The sequence below is a fragment of the Esox lucius genome, chromosome 24 (assembly GCF_011004845.1).
Source record: "Esox lucius isolate fEsoLuc1 chromosome 24, fEsoLuc1.pri, whole genome shotgun sequence".
Lineage (NCBI taxonomy): Eukaryota > Metazoa > Chordata > Actinopteri > Esociformes > Esocidae > Esox > Esox lucius.
This window is the reverse complement of record NC_047592.1, coordinates 22,405,621-22,426,943: the sequence shown is the minus strand read 5'-3', so window position 1 is coordinate 22,426,943 and position 21,323 is coordinate 22,405,621. Positions and strand designations below refer to the sequence as shown.

Here is a 21,323-nt window from a genome sequence, read left to right as displayed (position 1 = left end):
GTCTTCAACTGTCCAATTTTGGTGAGCTTGTGCAAATTGTAGCCTCTTTTTCCTATTTGGACCCGGTGGGGTCTTCTGCTGTTGTAGCCCATCCGCCTCAAGGTTTTGTGTGTTGTGGCTTCACAAATGCTTTGCTGCATACCTCGGTTGTAACGAGTGGTTATTTCAGTCAAAGTTGCTCTTCTATCAGCTTGAATCAGTCCGCCCATTCTCCTCTGACCTCTAGCATCAACAAAGCATTTTTGCCCACAGGACTGCCGCATACTGGATGTTTTTCCCTTTTCACACCATTCTTTGTAAACCCTAGAAATGGTTGTGCATGAAAATCCCAGTAACTGAGCAGATTGTGAAATACTCAGACCGGCCCGCCTGGCACCAACAACCATGCCACGCTCAAAATTGCTTAAATCACCTTTCTTTCCCATTCTGACATTCAGTTTGGAGTTCAGGAGATGTCTTGACCAGGACCACACCCCTAAATGCATTGAAGCAACTGCCATGTGATTGGTTGATTAGATAATTGCATTAATGAGAAATTGAACAGGTGTTCCTAATAATCCTTTAGGTGAGTATATATATATATATATATAAAATAATCTTTTTTTGTCAAATAAAATATAATAATGAATTAATCAAAAGCCTTCCTTGAATTTTTGAATCAGAGAATGAATATGGTTACTCCTTTGCTTCGAAGAGGGTTTGCGGTAAGAACTTAAAAAAATTTCTTGGGTCTTCCATGGAACTAATAACCAATGCCTCTGACTTTTTGGCCCTAATATACACGTAAAAGTATGGGTAAAGTTTCTCTGTGAAAGACTGGTTAGTGAAAGAGTATATGTGCAACTTCTCATCCACATCGTAAAAGGACACCCGACCTTCTTCATAATCCACATAAATACCTACTCTCCTGGGTCTAGGGCTCAGGTAGTGAGTCTTAGAAGGGGAGGTACAAACCGCGTAATCAAAGCCCTCTTTTTCCAGGGCAAAGAAGCCATTTTTTGATGCCACTTGGATTTCTCCTTTCCTATATACGCTCTCCTTGGTTACACCAACGTCCCAATCCTTCCTTAGTCCCACCTGGACTTCCCAGTAATGGCGTCCAGAATTAAAGCCCTTCTCTCCCAAGGCCATAGGATAGGTGTCAAACCTCTCAATGTTATCGGGCACAGCTATCAGGGCAGTTTTAGAGTTTTTTGATTTGTTTGCCGAAATCAGACAGGCATAGCTTTTTATTTGCTGTGTTTGAGTCCTGGTTGACAACCTTTGTGGAACAGACAATTGGAACAGATCACAACCTGAAGTATTGATAGATTATAAAGCATTTTCACTGTTCGTAAGCCAACACTCAGTTTAATTGTACAAACCCGATTCCAAAAATGTTGGGACACTGCACAATTGTGAATAAAAACAGAATGCAATGATGTGGAAGTTTCAAATTTCAATATTTTATTCAGAATACAACATAGATGACATATCAAATGTTTAAATTGAGAAAATGTATCACGTATAAGGGACAAATAAGTTGATTTTAAATTTCATGGCATCAACACATCTCAAAAAAGTTGGGACAAGGCCATGTTTATCACTGTGTGGCATCCCCTCTTCTTTTCATAACAGACTGCAAACGTCTGGGGACTGAGGAGACAAGTTGCTCAGGTTTATGAATAGGAATGTTGTCCCATTCTTGTCTAATACAGGCTTCTAGTTGTTCAACTGTCTTAGGTATTCTTTGTCGCACCTTCCTCTTCATGATGCGCCAAATGTTTTATATGGGTGAAAGATCTGGACTGCAGGCTGGCCATTTCAGTACCCGGATCCTTCTTCTATGCAGCCATGACATTGTAATTGATGCAGTATGTGGTCTGGCATTGTCATGTTGGAAAATGCAAGGTCTTCCCTGAAAGAGACGACGTCTGGATGGGAGCATATGTTGTTCTAGAACTTGGATATAACTGTCAGCATTGATGGTGTCTTTCCAGATCTGTAGGCTGCCCATGCCACACGCACTCATGCAACCCCATACCATTAGAGATGCAGGCTTCTGAACTGAGCGCTGATAACAACTTGGGTTGTCCTTGTCCTCTTTAGTCCCAGTTTTCCAAAATGAACTTCAAATTTTGATTCATCTGACCACAGAACACTTTTCCACTTTGCCACAGTCCATTTTAAATGATCCTTGGCCCAGAGAAACGCCTGCACTTCTGGATCCTGTTTAGATACGGCTTCTTCTTTGACCTATAGAGTTTTAGCCGGCAACGGTGAATGGCACGGTGGATTGTGTTCACCGACAATGTTTTCTGGAAGTATTCCTGAGCCCATGTTGTGATTTCCATTACAGTATCATTCCTGTATGTGATGCAGTGCCGTCTGAGGGCCCGAAGATCACGGCCATCCAGTATGGTTTTCCGGCCTTGACCCTTACGCACAGAGATTGTTCCAGATTCTCTGAATCTTTGGATGATATTATGCACTGTAGATATTGATAACTTCAAACTCTTTACAATTTTTCTCTGAGAAACTCCTTTCTGATATTGCTCCACTATTTTTCGCCGCAGCATTGGGGGAATTGGTGATCCTCTGCCCATCTTGACTTCTGAGAGACTGCCACTCTGAGATGCTCTTTTTATACCCAATCATGTTGCCAATTGACATAATAAGTTGCAAGTTGGTCCTCCAGCTGTTCCTTATCTGTACATTTAACTTTTCCGGCCTCTTATTGCTACCTTTCCCAACTTTTTTGAAATGTGTAGCTCTCATGAAATCCAAAATGAGCCAATATTTGGCATGACATTACAAAATGTCTCAGTTTCAACATTCGATATGTTATCTATAGTCTATTGTGAATTAAATATAAGTTTATGATATTTGTAAATTATTCCATTCCTTTATTACTCACAATTTGTACAGTGTCCCAACTTTTTTGGAATTGGGTTTGTATACCCTAATTTTACTGTATATGTAGCCTGGCATTCGATCTTGCAGCCATTCAGTTACTGATCAAATGCCATACCCGCCAGACCACCCTCCACTACAGATTGACTTTGAAAACACACTGTTTTTAGTTGAAGAATGTCCCATCTTACCTTTAAACATTCTGATTGTCTTCAGTTCTGAAATGAAAACAATGACATTATTGGTTCTACACTACATTCATATTTATACAGATTTTTCTTTTCATTAGCACAAAGCTTACCAATCTCTGTGACTATCTTCAATTCTTTCTTGAATTTCTTCATCTGGTTAGACAAGGCTCTTCTTACAGTTCCGATACACAGGTTCGAATGGACGTTGATTTTAGACCAGTCCTTGGTGGCTGGAAGTAAACGCAGGATCTGGTATGTCTACAGTCAACGACAGCAATGCAAACATTGAGAAAATGTGATGTCTTGATACACTGATGCCGACCGCTAACTTAGACATGGACCTGTAGAAAGTGGAGGAGGTCCTCAGTGTCTGAGAGCTGGATCAGCTCAGAGCTTCTCCTCTTCAACTCAGTGATTTCCTCCTCCAGTCCTTTGATGAGTCCCTCTGTCTGGCTCTCAGCTGCCGTTTGCGTTTCCTCTTCAGATTGGTTTGGCTTTCTTCAACAGAACTCATCAGGGCGGTGAAGAGCTTTTCACTCGCTTCAATTTCTTTTCGTGTGCTTATCTGATCGGACAGACAGGTGACAGTGTTAAACATCAATGACAAAATTAACGGTTGCATTGTTTCTTTAAGAAATACTTACCCTACTGAGCTCCAGCAAGTGTTTCATGTCATTCACCTTCTTCTCTCTAGCCCGTACCATGGTTTCAACCTCTGCCTTAATGGTCTCAAGCTCATCCGTGTATAGTCAGACAATATTGACATAAAAGTTAAATTCTGACACATTTTGCCAGTGTGACAGTGTATAGACTAAAGGTTTCTACAGACTCTCTAAAAAACTGTGTACTGTTTTGAAAGTGCCAAACTTGCTTTCAATCTAACAAGGCAAACTGATAATTTTTTTTTCTATAATTGTTTTATTAAATCTGTGGTGTCAAAGCATCATATCTTTTTGTCTGCTCCCTCTTCTTCGATGGGAACAGTTTCGTGAGACTTGTAGTCTGTCTCAGTGCACAACAAACACACGCAGGTCTGGTCATTCCTACAGAACAGCTCCAGGAGTCTCCCGTGCTTCTTACACATCCTGTCCTCCAGGTTCCCCACAGGATCGATCAGCTTGTGTCTCTTAAGAGACACCACTCTCTGATGAGGCTCCAGGTGAGTCTCACAGTAAGAAGTCAGACACACCAGGCAGGACTTCAGGGCCTTGAGCGTCTTTGTGACGCAAACCTCACAAGCCACCTCCCCTGGCGCAGCTGAGAATACTGGTGCATTGAGTTTTCTTTTCTTTACATGAACTGAAATCTCCTCTATCACTGTATTTGTGGAGACCTCTGGCCTCACGTAAAACTGTTTCATACAAACGGGGCACTGACATATTTCACTGTCATCCCAGTGTGTTCCAATGCAGTCTTTACAAAAGGTGTGGCCACAAGATGTGGTGACTGGATCAGTGAACAAACACCTACAGATTGAACACTGGAACTGCTCTTCTGGCAGAAAGCTGCTGTCAACATTCAAAGCCATTATGTCCTATGGAAGAAGTAAATGTAAATATGTGTATGAAATGTAAAATAAAATAATGACAAATGCATATATATTTAGTCTTGGAAAAGTATTGAATTACAAGGGCACACTTCAGATTCACGACATAACCAATGACCATTCAACAGTGGGGTTTGTATCCAGAGGCAGTTAAGTTAAGGGTTGACGGGTGGAAGCCAATGGTAAGGGGATTGTATCCTCATTAGGGAAATATATACTAATATATTATTAACGTATATTATCATTATTCTAACTACAAACACAGACCCAGCATTCAAAGTGTACTGGCCTCTACTTGTTTCCTAATATAAGACTGGTCTCCACCTTGTTTAGCATGACTCATTGAAAACATGAAATACCTACAGCCCATTAACCAAAACCTGTAGAAGAACATACATTTATTTTCCTTCATCAAAGAAAGATACAAAAGCGAAAAGAAAACATAGGCCTACCTTTTTTAATTTCTTATGCAGGAACTGTCCCGGCTCACTTTTTTAATAGAGATACGACTCATCAGCACAACACGAACACAATCATACACACGCCCACTAGCTAAATAAAAAGAGTATACTGTAGTAGTCCAGCAGCCCAGGGAGGTCCAGCAGTCTAAGCTGCCGCTTCTGGGGCAGATGTACTTTGAATCTGTCCCACTGCTCTTTCACCCCTTTTCTGTCCAGTGAAGCATTAACGACAGCTGATGAACACAAGAGCCTAGTATTCCTTTCACTAGGGAGGAGGACGAGAGGATGAAAAAAACATTTGAGGAGGAGCTAAATGACATAATTTTACTGAACATGAAACAAAGTGAAAAATGTTTTATTTTCAGGATGTTCTATTTTCAAAGTTCATGATTACATCATCTCAAAGGGCGCTAAGAAAACGTACATCTGTTGTTAAAATTCGATATAAATGTTTTGACAGTATACATCACAGAGTATGCTGAATGCTTACTAGGCATGCAAAGCTAAAGTGCAAGTCAGTACTGTCTTCTCAGTTAAAGGCACAGCTACAGAAGGAGCCGCCGCCCTCAGACACACACACACACAAGGACATCTTACATTTTGAAATATCACAGTCCTTTACACTTCTAACTATTGGTTACCGCCCAAAGGGCAACTCAAAATGGAACCACTCAAAAGTAAATTTTCACTAGATCTTTCTATATACATGCTATATACTCTCCATGGGGGTTGTAGTCTTTTAGAGTTGCCATCAATGAGAGTTGTTGTCTTTCTCAGCATTGCTTGATTGTCTCAGTGACAGGACATATCAGCATGGTGTCTGACTGTTTGTCACTACAGTACAGATAAAAGAAGGGAAACAACTTGTCCTTGAACTTGTCCTCCTTGAACGTGTAAATGTGATTCTTCTCCTTCACGTCATAAAACGACACCTGCCCCTCCTCGTAGTCCACGTATACCCCGACCCTTTTGGGCCTGGGGTCAAGGGTCAGAGTCAACGGTGGGGTCGTGGAGACCCTATACTCCTGACCTTTCTTCATGGCCAGCGCCCAGTAGCCTTGGGAGGCACTGACAGCAATACGGCCCTTCCTGTTGACCTTTTCCTTGGCCACGCCCAGGTACCAATCATCCTTGTCCCCCACCTGGACCTAGAGAGACACCGTAAAACTTGTTAAAAATGCACAAGTCATTGTTTAAAATTGTTTCCAAAATGACTGACGTACCTCCCAATAGTGGCGACCTGTGACAAAGCCCTCGCGGCCCAGGACGATGACCACCGTGTCGAAACGCTCCGGGACGTCCGGGAGGTCCTGCCACGCTCCCAGATGCCTCACCTGACGGCAATCCTCCGAAAGCTGGAGCCATGGGTTGGCGGTGTCTGGGTCAAGGGTCACGTCGACTGGGAGATGGATGAAAAATGTGTTTGAAATGGCAACTACACCCAGAGAAGGTGTCTTTGTAGTTCAAGTGTTAAAGTGTTAAATGAAGGAGGTGGAGGTCTACCTGAGTATTTGAGAATCCTCTTGAGCTCTGTCAATACCAGCGTCACAACCACAAGTCAGGTATTTCAACACAAGTACTTTACATAACTTTATCTGTATAATCGGGTCTAATAGCAACGAATACACAATAGTATTACATTAGAGGATAACATTGTGTAAAGAAATCTCACATCAGGTCAATCCTTTATTTAGACAACCTACCAGTGTCCACAAGTTTGTCAATTTCTGTGCTAATCGCCTCTTCCAGTTTGGATACGGCCCTCCGTAAAATCCCAACACATACGTCAGATTCAACGTGGATCTCAGTCCAATCCCTAGTGGTTGGAGGGGTGCTCAGGGCCGGGAAACTCTATGTCAGGAGATTGGGAAACGGTCAGTCAATCCATTTGGAAAACATCTACGCTATATCTTTGTGCTGTGTCTGTTCGCTGTACATCTATACACTCTGAAAATGAATGAACGACGCTTGGGTAGCAAAGAGCACATATTCTGGGTCCACTTCGAACACATGTCTGGGTCCTCCCCAACATCCCTGAAATCCCTCCCACCTGTAGGAAGTGAATGTGGTCCTCTGTGCGTGAGAGGTATCCCAGGTCTGTGTTCCTCCTCTGTAGTTCTGTGATCTCCTGCTCCAGCTCCGCTATGAGACCGTCGGACCACCTTACATTAATGAAGCAGACAGGACAGGAATTCAAGATATATACAAAGTACAGAGGATTATGGGTACTGTGGTTCCTCCTCTACACACCTCTCTGTCGATCTCTGCTTCTCCTCGATGGCCAGCACAAGCTGAGCCTGCGTCCTCTGGATGGACCGGATCAGCTCCTGGAACACCTGCATGCTGTCCTCAATCTCCCTCTGGGCACCGGACTAAAGCAGGAATGAGATTGGTAGTTGCATTTTCCCAGTTCCCTGCATACTTCATTAGACGTTGACATTAATCTTCTAATATCTATTCAAAGTTAGTTGAGGACAAACTCTATTTTTCAATGATGACCGTGCCAGGACAAAACAGAGTACCACATAAATAATGAAATACAAGTTAAAAAAAAATAATCCACTCCCATCACTGTATACTGTGCTACAAGACACACATACAGGCCTGACAAATCAACGTTGCCTCGTTTAGTTTGTTTTGGAAAAGGAAAGGTGTAATTTATGAGGTGTCAAATTTAATTGTCTTTTGCAATCAAAATGTTATGTTTGATTACACCCTTTTGCATATTGCTCATTGGTAACTGGTAAGCAACAAGTATCAATTCACGAGAAGCTGCAGCATGCTACATTATTCTGTGTCATGCACTGTGAAAAACACATGAATACAGTAATGATAACTCTGCAAGCCTGCCAAGATGTCCAGGCTTATTCCCAAAACACACCCTATTCCCTATATGAAGCACTCCCAGAGCAAAGTAGTGACTACATGTTGAAAGAGCTGCCATTTAGGTTCAGATTTGCAGATAATTCAGCTTTGGATGTGCCATGATTTATTAAGACATAACCAGCTCCCACAAACTAGGACCTATATCTGTCTTATCAAGTATATTTAACTTGTTTTCAGTTTAAATCTAACAATCTTTAAAATAAGGTAAATGTTTCTTAACAAGCTAGAATATATCGCTTGTTTTTGGAAAATATGCCTTGAATATTGTGTAATTTGTCTTGTTCCATTGGCAGAATATTTCACTTATTTCAAGCAAAAATATCCTCAAAAATAGTTACATAGTCTTAAAAATGCTTGCAGTGTAACCTCTTTGCCAAACTATATATTTCAGTTACTAAGTGCTCTAAAAGAATGTGTTCAATTTATCAAATAGAATACGACAGAAGCCCTGTATTCTTGTCCCCACATAAATGCTAATGATATGCTTAATTTGTAAGTTACAGTACATCAGATGCTGACTAAATCATACAATTGGTTGAATCCTATTACCTTGTGTCTGTGCAGAGTCCTGCGTCTAACATTGACAGGCTTGTATCCGCCTACCCCTCCCTCACCGAAATAGTGTCTAATGTCTAAAACTGCCAGCAGGGCAGGGGGATAGTACTGCTAATGTCTAAAACTGCCAGCAGGGCAGGGGGATAGTACTGCTAATGTCTAAAACTGCCACTGGGGCAGGGGGATAGTACTGCTAATGTCTAAAACTGCCACTGGGGCAGGGGGATAGTACTGCTAATGTCTAAAACTGCCAGCAGGGCAGGGGGATAGTACTGCTAATGTCTAAAACTGCCACTGGGGCAGGGGGATAGTACTGCTAATGTCTAAAACTGCCACTGGGGCAGGGGGATAGTACTGCTAATGTCTAAAACTGCCACTGGGGCAGGGGGATAGTACTGCTAATGTCTAAAACTGCCACTGGGGCAGGGGGATAGTACTGCTAATGTCTAAAACTGCCATTGGGGCAGGGGGATAGTACTGCTAATGTCTAAAACTGCCACTGGGGCAGGGGGATAGTACTGCTAATGTCTAAAACTGCCACTGGGGCAGGGGGATAGTACTGCTAATGTCTAAAACTGCCACTGGGGCAGGGGGATAGTACTGCTAATGTCTAAAACTGCCACTGGGGCAGGGGGATAGTACTGCTAATGTCTAAAACAAGTATGAAGAGGCTGCAAGGCAACACAAAGTGAAAGAAGGACCAGCAAGAAAGTTTCAGTGAGGAATATCTTGGGGCATCAAGCTCAGAGACAGAAAGAAAACAAGAATCTACAATCTTGTAGATTCATTTCATTTCATTTATGCTCTTAGAACATTAAAAAAATGTAAAGATTGCCTCTTTAAATTGTGAGATTCTGTGAAGTTCCACTGAGAACTGAATGATTACAAACTGCAGCAGTTCTGGGTTTTAGCAGCTCATCCATTTAAATTGTATTCCCCAGAATTTATTATGGGAATGCAATACTTGGGGGGAATGCGATACTTGTTTCAATTCAGAAACTACAGCTCAAACTAAACAGTGCTCCAAGGATACTGACACAAGAAAATACGTTTTTTCCACATCGTGCCTCTCCTTGCCAACCTCCATTGGCTTCCTGTCTCTCAAATAATTGCCTTTTAAATGATCCTTTCAGTCTACAAAGCTCTCAATAACATCAAACCTGCCTACCTATAAGATCTACTTTCCGCACTCAGGGCTTTTCAGACATTCGTGGCCTGTATGTATTTATTATTTCCTTATATATTTTAAAAATTATTTAATGCATTAAGATTCATCTTCTATGAGACGTTTTTGACTATTTCACTACATTATTATCATGCAAATATTGTAAAAAATGCATTATAAAAATAAAGATTGACATGATGAATTACAGATAAAACTAATGGAAGGAAGGAGGCTTCAGTTCCTTTCTCACAATGATGCCCCAGTAGGAAAACAGGAAATAAACAATGAACTACAGTATGAATCCCAAATGTCAACAACAACTGAACGATCAAGCGATTCTTGTGACCTAGGATTGTTCAGTAGATGCTGCCTTTGATGCACATGTACTGCTGGAGCATTGGCTTGAGTTTGGCCCACTGCCTTCAACTGAATATCCTTTATTTTTCCTCACTGTTTCTGTCAAATAAAGCATAAGATATGTGGGGGAGGGGGGGGGGGGCGTATTTTGTGTTAAAACACATTGTAGTTCACTATTAAATGTCGTAAAATACATTGAATTATATGAATGAATTATAATGGGCTAGTTCATTTACAAACTTACCTTTTTCTGGCAGCTTGGTTGCAACTTGGTTTCAACAAAGAACTTGGCCTGAAAATGGATCTGTGCGGCCCACTGAAGTGTTACCCAACACTGCTCCAGACTGACTACTTTCCCAGCCACGTCACGAAAAGTTGAAGTTCTACATCAGTTACTTCCTTGCTTACATTGCATTGAATGCAATTACATCAAACATAAATCCAACTCAAATATAACAAATATACTCTGATGCCTATTGTCTACAAAACACTATGCAATTTAAGGATCGATAATCTAGAAGCCCATAAATAAAACATTTTAGTTAGATAAATCATGTACAAGTGGACCATTGCAATTGTTCTGTTTACATTATTCACCCAAATGTGTCAAGATCAAAGCATTTAAAACTAAGAAGCCCCAACATCAATCAAACGTGACCCTTGCTTGTCAATTAAATGGCTCTGTTTTGTTAATTACTTGACCAGGACCCTGACAGCTTGTCCCAAATTAAATAAAAAAGGTCTTCAACCTTTTCCTGAGGGCCTCACAGCCTTTCCATGTATTTGATCTATTCCAGAGCTAGCCCACCTGATTAGACTTGTTTGCTAATCATCGAGCCCCTGATTAGAGAATCATGTGTCTGTTCAGTGCAAACACACTTCTGTGAAAGCCTGTAGGGAATAGTTCGTTATTTTAGAGGCTGTCAGAAACCCACTTTATTTAGTTCCACTGAATGTTTGATCTCTTCCACTTTCTTCAGTCTTTCCTGGATCATCTGCTGAACGTCTATCTCGGTCTTCCGCAACTGAGCCTGTGGAAAATGTGAGAAATAATTACTTTCAGTAGGCAACCAGGATCCAAATCTGTTTCTACTAAATGGTAACACTGGAAATTGGTATGATAGGACAAACAGATGGATCAAGAGGGAATTTGGTCCAGACAGACTACTTTATTTAGACAATATCTAGGACTAGGCTTTAATGGCCATCTCTATATGTTGGTTTTAAATATAAAGGAATATAATCTGACTACAAAGGAAGCATGTCTGTTGTTGAAATCTTTTGGAATTAATATTTCTTTATATATTTGTTCTGTGGGTAAAATCATTTTTTTCATATTATTTCCAAGAGGGATATCAAACCTGGAATTCACTGTACCTACAAGTTTTAGTATCAAGACCTGTAGCTACAGTCTACATTGTTTAGATTTCCTAGTCAGAATCAACAGTCCAAAGGGAGACACTGTTTTATTGGCAGGCATATACGTTCTTTTTGTTGTGTTTGGCAACATACGTTTATCCATAACTCTGTCCATTACCACGGAAACCTACTGTGTAGTCTAACACTAAGTCTCCACGTTTAAGATTTTAATAAGGTTCCTCCAATTCCAGTTGGTCGACTACACTATTTTCCATTGGACAGAAATATTCCTAGGCTTACTGTGCCTTGAAAATGTGGCTTTAGTTGAATTAACGGATAAACAAGAATTATTTTCCATATTGGGTTTGGTCAAGAGAGACTGGCCTACAATGCAGTGTAGTGATGGTGATATATTCCTTTGTACTTATTCATGTCACAGTGGCGACTTAACTAGGTCTCTACACCAATTGGTTGAGTATTCATTCAGTTTTTATTATGAATATATACTGCATGTTTTAATGTATGCAATTGTGTGCGGAACGAACAAACCAGGTGTCAGTACAAACGGTTCAATGCGAATAAACAAACTAGTTACACAACTAGTTACTTCACGTCCTTGCTTAATGAAAGCCCATTTGTAAAGCCATTCTAGATGTATGCAAATTTTTCTCACAAAGTAACCCGAACAAATAAAGTATCACTTTTACATATAACTGTACAGTAAATGAACCGTATACAGTAGCATTTTCATTTATAGCCTCTACAACAGGGACAGGAAACTTTGGTCCTGGTGAGAAGAAACACCCCTGTTTTAGGTTTATGCCTGCTCATCTGGTGTCCAAGGTTTCCATTAACCCCGGTTTCAGAAGGGTAGAGAGAAACCAGAGGTGTTTTACCCCCCTGGGACCAGAGAAGCCCGACCCTGATTTACACACTCATCTCACCTTCTTCTCAGTCCACTCCCTCTCTACAGGGACTGTGTAGTGGGCCCTGTGGTCCGTCTCGGTGCACAGCACACAGACGCAGACGTGCTCCTTCTTACAGAACAGCTCCAACAGCCTCTCGTGCTTGGGGCACATCCTCTCTTCCAGGTTGGCCACCGGTTCGACTAGCTTGTGCTTGGTGAACCTGGTGTTGTGGTTTTTTATGTGTTCCTCGCAGTACGAGGTCAGACACACCAGGCAGGACTTAACGGCCGTCATCCTGTCACCGATGCAGACGTCACAAGACACTTCTTCCCAGAGGCTGTGGCGTGGCAGCGCCGGGGCACAAGCCGTGGGTTCCTCCGGCTTTTCCTCAGGCGTCTCTTCCTGTTTCCCTTTCATTGGTTTCTCTGTTTCCTGGCTGGTTGTTCGTTGCAGCTGTGGTAGCTGTAGCTTGTTCATCTCCTGCTTCAACCTCAGCTCCTGGAGAAGTTTCTGCTGCTTTTCAACCAGCTCTTGTTGTTCTTTCTTCCTGATCTCCTGCTCCGTCATCATCCCCTCCTGTTCTTTCTTTTTCTGCTCCTCCATCTTTTCCCACAACTCCCGTTCTTCTTTGAGATCCTGCTGTTGGAGGTGTTCCGCGTTGCTTACCCTGATCCCCTTGAATTGCTCAGCAATCTCCCTCAAGACGGTGTTGATGCTAATATCTGGCTTCTTAAAGAACGTCTTCTTGCACATGGGGCATTGGAACAGGTCTGTGGTCTTCCAGTAGTCTAGGATGCAGCAGCGGCAGAAGTTGTGTCCACAGGGTATGGAGACGGGATTGGTGAACACGTCCAGACAGATGGAACAGTGGACCTGCTCCTCCGTCAGATTTCCATGATTTCCTGCAAGGTAAGCCATTACTGGCAGAGAAGACCATGCTCGGTCACACTTACAAATTGCAGTGTTCTCTGACACTTTACATTGCAGTGTTTACGTTTTACATTGTAAACTCTGTATTATGTGTCATACTTGAACTGCAAGATTCGGGTCATTTCATCCCTAAACACAAGGTCTTCTTAAAGTGGGGTTGTGTTGTCGTTTCCCTGCTTTTCTTTGGATGTTAATTAAACATGAACTGGATGTTGACCTCAATGGCCTCCATAATTATGGAGTTAACTACCAACATATTCAAACTTCGTTTTTAATCCATACAGCATCTTGAAAATCTTATTATAACTCTAACAGCACATCCAACTGCAAGCCGAGTGGGAAACCTTGAAAAGACTGTGGGCATTTCTATTCTTGAATGGCCCCCCATGCTAAATATACTAAGAAATAATTGACTTAGAAAGGTGTCTGTCAGCAAATGAATGCTATAAGCACCAGCCCAGCTTTCACATTTAAGCCACAAGCATCTATGAACACGTGGGTTGGTTTCCAAATGAAACACTATGCCCTAAGTAGTGCACTGCTTTGTGCAGGGCTCTGTTAAAATGTAGTGCAGTATGTAGGGAATAGGGTGACATTAGGGTGGCACATATTAGCTAGAAGGTTGGCTATTCATAGATGTAAAAGATGAACAACTTTCCAAAAATATCGGTCTCTCTTCTGCTGTGCTTTCGATATCATAAACACAAGGTTTATGCTAAAAAAAGTCTCCCCTTCACCCTGGAAGTACTTGTTCACTTGTCTTTGTGGATTTGAGAGAAAATTATTGATATACCAATCATGCATTTCTAAATCAGTGAACCTGTGCGTACAGGAGAAACGAGCCATTATTCAGCTCATAAGACATGTTCTCAAGCCATTTCATTCTTACTGAATTCTATATGATTCTTTCTCCAAGCCACTTGCTGTACGAAATCAAAATATTTCAATGTTGGGATGAGCTTAATCCCCGCAATGTCAACCTCTTTCCCATCCGTTCTGCACGAAAACAACAGTCGAACAATGATTGCACAAATCACACATGAATATGTATTCTTGCCGATGGACTTAAAACGCAGAGAGACCAGCGGACTGGAGAGAGATCGAGAGAAAGAGGGTAGAAATGGTGACACTTACCAGAAGGCAGCTGTTGTAGAAACCCCCGTGTACACAGTGACCACTCTGGACAACACTGACACGCGACACCGCTCCCACAAACACTGCCTCCACCCTCCAGGCCCCAAAATATACCCTCGCCCCCCTGCCCTTACCAGAGTTACCAATTTACACTCGCATGGTAAGGAGCACCCTGCTCCAAGGGAAATAATATTGACTGTTCATCGGGCAGTAGGTTATCTATTGTTGGCCATAGGTCTCTCAGTAATGTATTGACAAGTTTGTCATCGAATTTTCTCAACACCATTGCACACAACAAATTAAACATTTGTTGAACACAGTGAACAGATTGAAACGGAATATAACTGGATCTGCGACCTTAGGTGGGAAGCTTCAGGCTTACTCTGAAGTCTGCTGAACATTACTGTTATTGTTGACATTCCTAATACATTTTGGATTAAAACAATTTCAGGGGCCATTTATTTTATTGATGAACAATCTTTATTTTAAAGTAGCAGATTGAAGTACAAAATTAAAAATGTATTATAAGGGGAATGTATAGAAATACTGTTATTATGTTTATATATGCTTTAAGATTTACACAATCTCTGCGAAAAGGCCAAAAAAGTGAACAAGAAGTTTATTCAGAGAATCATCCCCTTAACACACAGGTGTCAAACTCATTCTATGGAATGCCCCGTGTCTGCAGATATACACTACCTTATACTTCATTATTTCACAAGTTAATTAAATTAACTAATTAGTTAGGAAAGCCTCTTATCTGATTGCCTAGGTCTTCACTTGACACAGATTGAAATTAAAAGCAAAAACCCAGCAGACACGGGTCCTTCAGTGGAATGAGTTTGACTCCTCTGCCTAACCATTTCCAACACCCACCTAGAGTATCACAAGAAGAGTTCTCCTTGGTAAGATCACACAGTAAGGTATAATGCAGGCCTGTTAGGTAAACTGTCATTGGTCAACATCTGAGCAGAAGGATGCGTGCGATGTTATGACTGGGTCCCAAGTTCCCCCTTTTCTTAATGTAGGTCTGTAAAAAGTAGTTGGCGTCGGGACGTGGACCCAAATCTGGTCTTGTCTCAGCTATGCTTCACAGCACTGATGATGAGCGGTGCAGCATTCTTTCCCTCTTGACTGAGACAGGGGCTGAAGATGGGGTACAGACTCTCGTCAAAGGTATCCGCAAATGTGAAGAGGTGCGTGCGCGCCTTGACGTCGTAGAACGACACCTGACCACCTTCATGGTCGAGGAAGATCCCGATCTTCTGGGGGAGAGAGGTCAGGTGTAGGGGCAGTCGAGTGGACTCCAAAGCTTTGACCTCTCCACTTTTCAGCCACAGACACCAGAACCTTTGGGAAAAATTGAGATGAGATTAATTTTCCTTTTTCTTTTTTTTTATGTTTTAAGAATCACAATATACTATGTACAAAATAATTAAAGTTAAACATGCATTCTGGGATTTCTGGAGAAGTGGCACAGTCATGCCAAAATGGGCAAAACTCCCAGAAGACCACATTAAACAGGGAAATGTGATTTAACATCACATTTCCCTGAGTAACTAACTCCCTCCAGGCTAATTGATTTGGATTTGAAGTATCACATTTGACTTTGACAGTATTACCCTCCATCTGGGCTAATTGATTTGGATTTGAAGTATCACATTTGACATTGACAGTATCACCCTCCATCTGGGCTAATTGATTTGGATTTGAAGTATCACATTTGACTTTGACAGTATTACCCTGCATCTGGGCTAATTGATTTGGATTTGAAGTATCACATTTAATTTGACAGTATTACCCTCCATCTGGGCTAATTGATTTGGATTTGAAGTATCACATTTAATTTGACAGTATTACCCTCCATCTGGGCTAATTGATTTGAAGTATCACATTTAATTTGACAGTATTACCCTCCATCTGGGCTAATTGATTTGGATTTGAAGTATCACATTTAATTTGACAGTATTACCCTCCATCTGGGCTAATTGATTTGGATTTGAAGTATCACATTTAATTTGACAGTATTACCCTCCATCTGGGCTAATGGATTTGGATTTGAAGTATCACATTTCATTTGACAGTATTACCCTCCATCTGGGCTAATTGATTTGGATTTGAAGTATCACATTTAATTTGACAGTATTACCCTCCATCTGGGCTAATTGATTTGAAGTAACACATTTAATTTGACAGTATTACCCTCCATCTGGGCTAATTGATTTGAAGTATCACATTTAATTTGACAGTATTACCCTCCATCTGGGCTAATTGATTTGGATTTGAAGTATCACATTTAATTTGACAGTATTACCCTCCATCCAGGCTAATTGATTTGGATTTGAAGTATCACATTTAATTTGACAGTATTACCCTCCATCTGGGCTCAGATTGATCTCTCCCTTCCGGCGGGCCGACGCCCGTGCCACGCCCAAAGTCCAGGCGGTCTTGTGACTCACATCGACCTCCCAGTAATGGCGCCCCGAGGAGAGACCCTCACGGGCCAACACGAACAGGGCAGGGTTGAAGCGATGAGGGCCATCCGACTGGTTCTGCTTTCGTTCTTCGTACATCACCTGGCGACCGTCTTCCGACAGGACGAGGTTCTTCTGGGCCGTCCCAGAGTCTAGGAACACCTCACCTGAAGGAGCAGAGAGAGAGCACAGTGTTGATAGCAGTGGTGGTTCTATTGAGAACAGCATATATATATTAACCTTTGCATTATGTGCAGCGAAGGTTAGGTTTATGAATGCGATAGGTTTCAATAGAAGCTTGATAAAAGCATTTGCTTTTAAGACAAAGTTGCTTTTTAAGTACTTAACATGTGAGATTTCTTTAGAAAATAGTTATTTTACAACGAACAACCACAAACAGCAAAGTAAACCTTGGAGTAACACATCCTGGATAATTCCTTTGTTTCATTAGTTAACTGTCATTTTAGTAAATATGTATGATTAGAATAAGTGTGATATTTGATCATACAAATATATGGTAATTGGGTAAATAGAATGGATGAGTGGAGATATGCATTTTAACATTAGATCTCTTCACTGAACATGATTTCCCTTTTCCTAACACTAGTAATGTCCTGTATGATTCTATTCATTCCAACTGGTAAGATGGACCAGTACTGCCACTGTGTGGTTCAGAGCAGACAGGGTTGGTGAAAGTGAAGATACCACCACTTCATACAGAGAGAAGGAACTCATTGTACTCACTCGCATAGTTCTGTAGTTTCCTGAGCTCTGCAAAACACACACACACACAGATATAAACGGTCAGAAATGCAGTCAGAGTCAAAGTCAAAGCTGACACGTGTGGGAGTGGAGGTTATCTGACCATGTGGCGCAGTCAGCCTGATAGCCCGTTGTTGCCCTCTCATTACCGTCAGGCATCCACTCCGCTTCACACTGTGTCTAATCTGATGACTCACCTCTGCATACAGTGTGTGTGCCCACATCTAGATGTCCCTGATTAAGTCACAACTAGACGCCGATCCAAGTACACTGATCAGGCCACGGTTTTATTCTGACACATGAATTAGGTTAGGATTAGCTGGAAGTAACTAGTAAAGAGGTGTGATTCTGACACTAGAAGTTGGTTCAGAAGAAGTCGCGCGACACGTCGAGACTGTTACAATGCTTGTCTACAATTAAACGTATTGCTTCACTTTTCCTGAATCGAGACACTCTTTTTGGTAGAACATGAACTGAATGGCAGTCAAAGTAATAAAGGCCACCTTTTCCACACAGCCTCTTGAGTTCTTCCTGGAACTTGTCGTTGAGCGTGCTGACGGAGGATTGGATACTACCCAGGTACAGGTCAGTGTTCACACTCACTCCTGACCAATCAATGGGCTCTGGGAGGGATGCCAATGAGGGCAAGCTCTGCAGAGGAGGAAAAGGAAGGGTATAACAGTGTGTGAGTGTGTGTGTGTGTGTGGAGGGTGTGTGTGTGTGTGTGTGTGTATGTGGAGGGTGTGGGGTTAATCATGCTGCCAAAATCGCTATCTACCAACTGCGTTGGTCGGCAGTTTTCTGCTCATGTCTGTTCACGTGGCGTGTACGTTTATCCCTTTACCCCCTCCAAGCGTACCTGCAGGAAGCTGACTTTGTCCTGGATCTTTGCCAGGGCTTCCAACTCCGCACTTCTCTTCCTGAGCTGACTCAGTTCGTTCTCCACACCTCGGGCCAACTCCAGGGCATGCCTCTCGGCCTCACGCTGCCTGGAAGAGATGAGCTCCACCAGCTCAGCCTGGCTCTGCTCCACCAAACGCTGCAGCTCGGCGTACACCTGCCAGCTATCCTCCAACTCCTTCTGGGCGCTGCTCTAAGAGACGTGGTCGTACAGTAGGAGAGGTTAGGGGGTGCACACGCTCCCCCGCCCAGCCCACCGGATTCCGCTCCAAGCTTTTGTGTCACCTTTAAAACCCCTTGCGCTTGCTTACAGAGCAGCGAAGGATAACTGCCTCTAGTTACTGTTAGACAATGCTCAAACTAAGGACCTATTTTTAATAATGTAGTTATAATCTATGTATTGTAATGTAATTCCTTTTTGGCCATACTGCTGACTTTGTTGGGGGAAAATGTAATCCTCATAAGTAGTTGTCTCAGATATTTATAATAAGATTAACACTATTCTAAGGGCCCATGTGTATTCTGGCCATAAGAGTGTTGATGTTTGAGGTCCAGGGTCAAAGGATGCTTCCTGTGCGTGATGTTACAAAAATATAAGAGCACTTGGAGCTAAATCAGCAACACTAGCAAGCTTAGATGATGTTGAGAAATGAAACTAAAACACATTAGTTGTATCTAAAATTGTATAATGTCAGTTCCTCTTCAAAATGCTTCCTGGGATTGTTTGGTTATGGCCAATGAGAATGCACAAATGAAATCTCATATCCATTATACAAGGGCAAGACACTGCGCAGGCATGTCACCATCCCCCGTCGGCGTAATATTTTCTTATTGTGTGTCATAATGTGAATAGGTCTAAGCGTTTTGGAGCATGTCCCCCAGCTCCCTTCAGTCTATTTTATTTTTAAACATTTAAACATCTACAGAAACATCCAATAATTTCTTTTTCGCGGTTTCCTGGTGGAATACTGACTGGGTTGAGTGTAAAACATTTACTCTATTACCCATAAATTGACGGACTAGAAACAATATACATTATTTCTGCCAAAATGTGATTTATGGCAGTCATTAAAATTAGTAAGCCTTGTTACACCCAACCCTATAGCTATTCCTTACTATTGTTTGTATTTAACCTCTTGAGATCAGAAAAGCAGTTGAACATGTATTCCATTTTGGGGAATATTAAAAACATAAAAATAAAACAATTGGTGGAAAAACCCTCATATCTGCTGTCCTGCTTATATAATAACTCACGCACATACACACCTGATGTACTGTATGAGTTTCCAGACATCCAACCCAACTGGCCGGACCGGTCTGACTGCCTTGTCTCCCAGCCCACAGGCCGGGTTGGAGGAAAGGTGTTGTTATGTTACCTTTCTATGTCACTTGTCCAAGTTCATGTTAAAAAGGCCCAAAGTAGAAACCCGTGAAAAGACGGTGGATCATTTCTTCGTCTTTCTTTTCCTCGCACTCACCCTCCCATTCTATGTCAGAAAGTCATCGACTGAGACATCCGCTGCTTTCATTTCTTCCTTGTATTTTTAAAACCTGTCTGAAATTGGCCACAGACGCCACGGCTCTATATTTACCCTCAATATCTGACCATGGAACTGCCCTTAGGCAAACGTGGTAAATAAAAAGGGCAGCTTAAGTTGAAAATGCTTACATTTCTCCAGCCCTTTATCCGTCCGCTGTTGAACAAAAGCATCGGAGTGGTCTTTTTTTTTGTTGTGTTGAGCGAACCTCAAAGGTGGTTTTCAGAAATTTGAAGCTAAGGACTGTAAGCTAGAAAAAGTGAGTGGTAATACAGGTAAATGTTTGCTCTTGCTATACCAGTTAGTCTGCCTAGTCCAAGTGGTTGGAGCAGAGCCATTACAAACATGGGAACAAACTAAACTAAACAATGCTTTTCATGGTGAGCCTCCTTTAAGGTTTTGTATGGGGACACTGTGTTGTAGGTCACATTATTTGACTGGCTTATCTTTTCGTGCCAGCCCATGTCTACGCTTAACTTTTTACTGTCATGTGAAAGTCAGAATAAAAACCTATTTATACATTTAGACTCATGAATACAACTGAGCTTAAGCAACTACTACGGTATATGAGGTTGATGCATTTGGATGATCTCACCATATACTGTATATGAGAAACTCACTTTTATGACCCGTATGGAGTGTTTGATATCGTCCAGCTTCTTAGTTCGCTCCTTGATCAGCTGTCTCAGCTCCGACTTCCTCTTGCCCAGATAATTCTGTAAGGGCAGAGTACAGATTATAAAAATCATCACATGGTATATAGCTGATCTGAAGTCAGTTTCATCTTTTAAATCATTGTCAGTGTTGTCAGATAGGGAGGTTTCCGGCACAATTGGGCTATTTTTAATTACAGTGTGCGGGCTCAAACGAGCTTGGGCTGGTCGATTTGCACATAGGGTTGTATAGGTTTTGCCGTTCTTTTTCTGGAGTCTAGGCGTGATTGGGCGGTTTACAGTGAATCAAATCTGGCAACACTAATCATAGTGAATAAGATAAGATCCTTGATCAGCAGCCAAATACTTGAGATACTCTTTAGTAATCCACAATAGTTACACATAGAGTACATTTTCTGGAATTTACTAAGCGTTTTCACATAATGTGAAGCTGTTAAGGAGATGTCTACCTGGTAAGAAATTGTATAACACCACTTTTGCTCTAGGCATTATCATTTCACCCACCATGTTTTGAAACTCTAGCCTCCAGAGCAACACAAGACCTCCACATACACCGTCTCATGCAGTTACACATCATCTCCAACCCTGTTT

General features: G+C 41.8%; 1 protein-coding gene and 1 pseudogene across 1 annotated transcript in view; both read right to left on the bottom strand.

Annotated features, from left to right (window-relative positions):
* Window positions 1–996: 996 nt before the first annotated feature.
* LOC114830223 lies at window positions 997–5,168 on the bottom strand (annotated as a pseudogene).
* A 324-nt stretch (window positions 5,169–5,492) lies between these two features.
* The window catches only part of LOC105006148, a 28,865-nt gene continuing 13,034 nt past the window's right edge, over window positions 5,493–21,323 (bottom strand). Inside the window, exons 11-25 of the mRNA XM_034290438.1 lie at window positions 20,679–20,774; window positions 18,480–18,713; window positions 18,124–18,271; window positions 17,603–17,629; window positions 16,758–17,025; window positions 15,469–15,734; window positions 14,385–14,513; window positions 12,357–13,240; window positions 10,989–11,084; window positions 7,341–7,462; window positions 7,141–7,252; window positions 6,794–6,941; window positions 6,594–6,620; window positions 6,314–6,489; window positions 5,493–6,238 (exon numbers count right to left, since the gene is read on the bottom strand). Coding sequence (XP_034146329.1) covers window positions 5,864–6,238; window positions 6,314–6,489; window positions 6,594–6,620; window positions 6,794–6,941; window positions 7,141–7,252; window positions 7,341–7,462; window positions 10,989–11,084; window positions 12,357–13,240; window positions 14,385–14,513; window positions 15,469–15,734; window positions 16,758–17,025; window positions 17,603–17,629; window positions 18,124–18,271; window positions 18,480–18,713; window positions 20,679–20,774 — 3,108 coding nt within the window. The 3' untranslated portion in view covers window positions 5,493–5,863. The remainder of the gene's footprint in view (window positions 6,239–6,313; window positions 6,490–6,593; window positions 6,621–6,793; window positions 6,942–7,140; window positions 7,253–7,340; window positions 7,463–10,988; window positions 11,085–12,356; window positions 13,241–14,384; window positions 14,514–15,468; window positions 15,735–16,757; window positions 17,026–17,602; window positions 17,630–18,123; window positions 18,272–18,479; window positions 18,714–20,678; window positions 20,775–21,323) is intronic.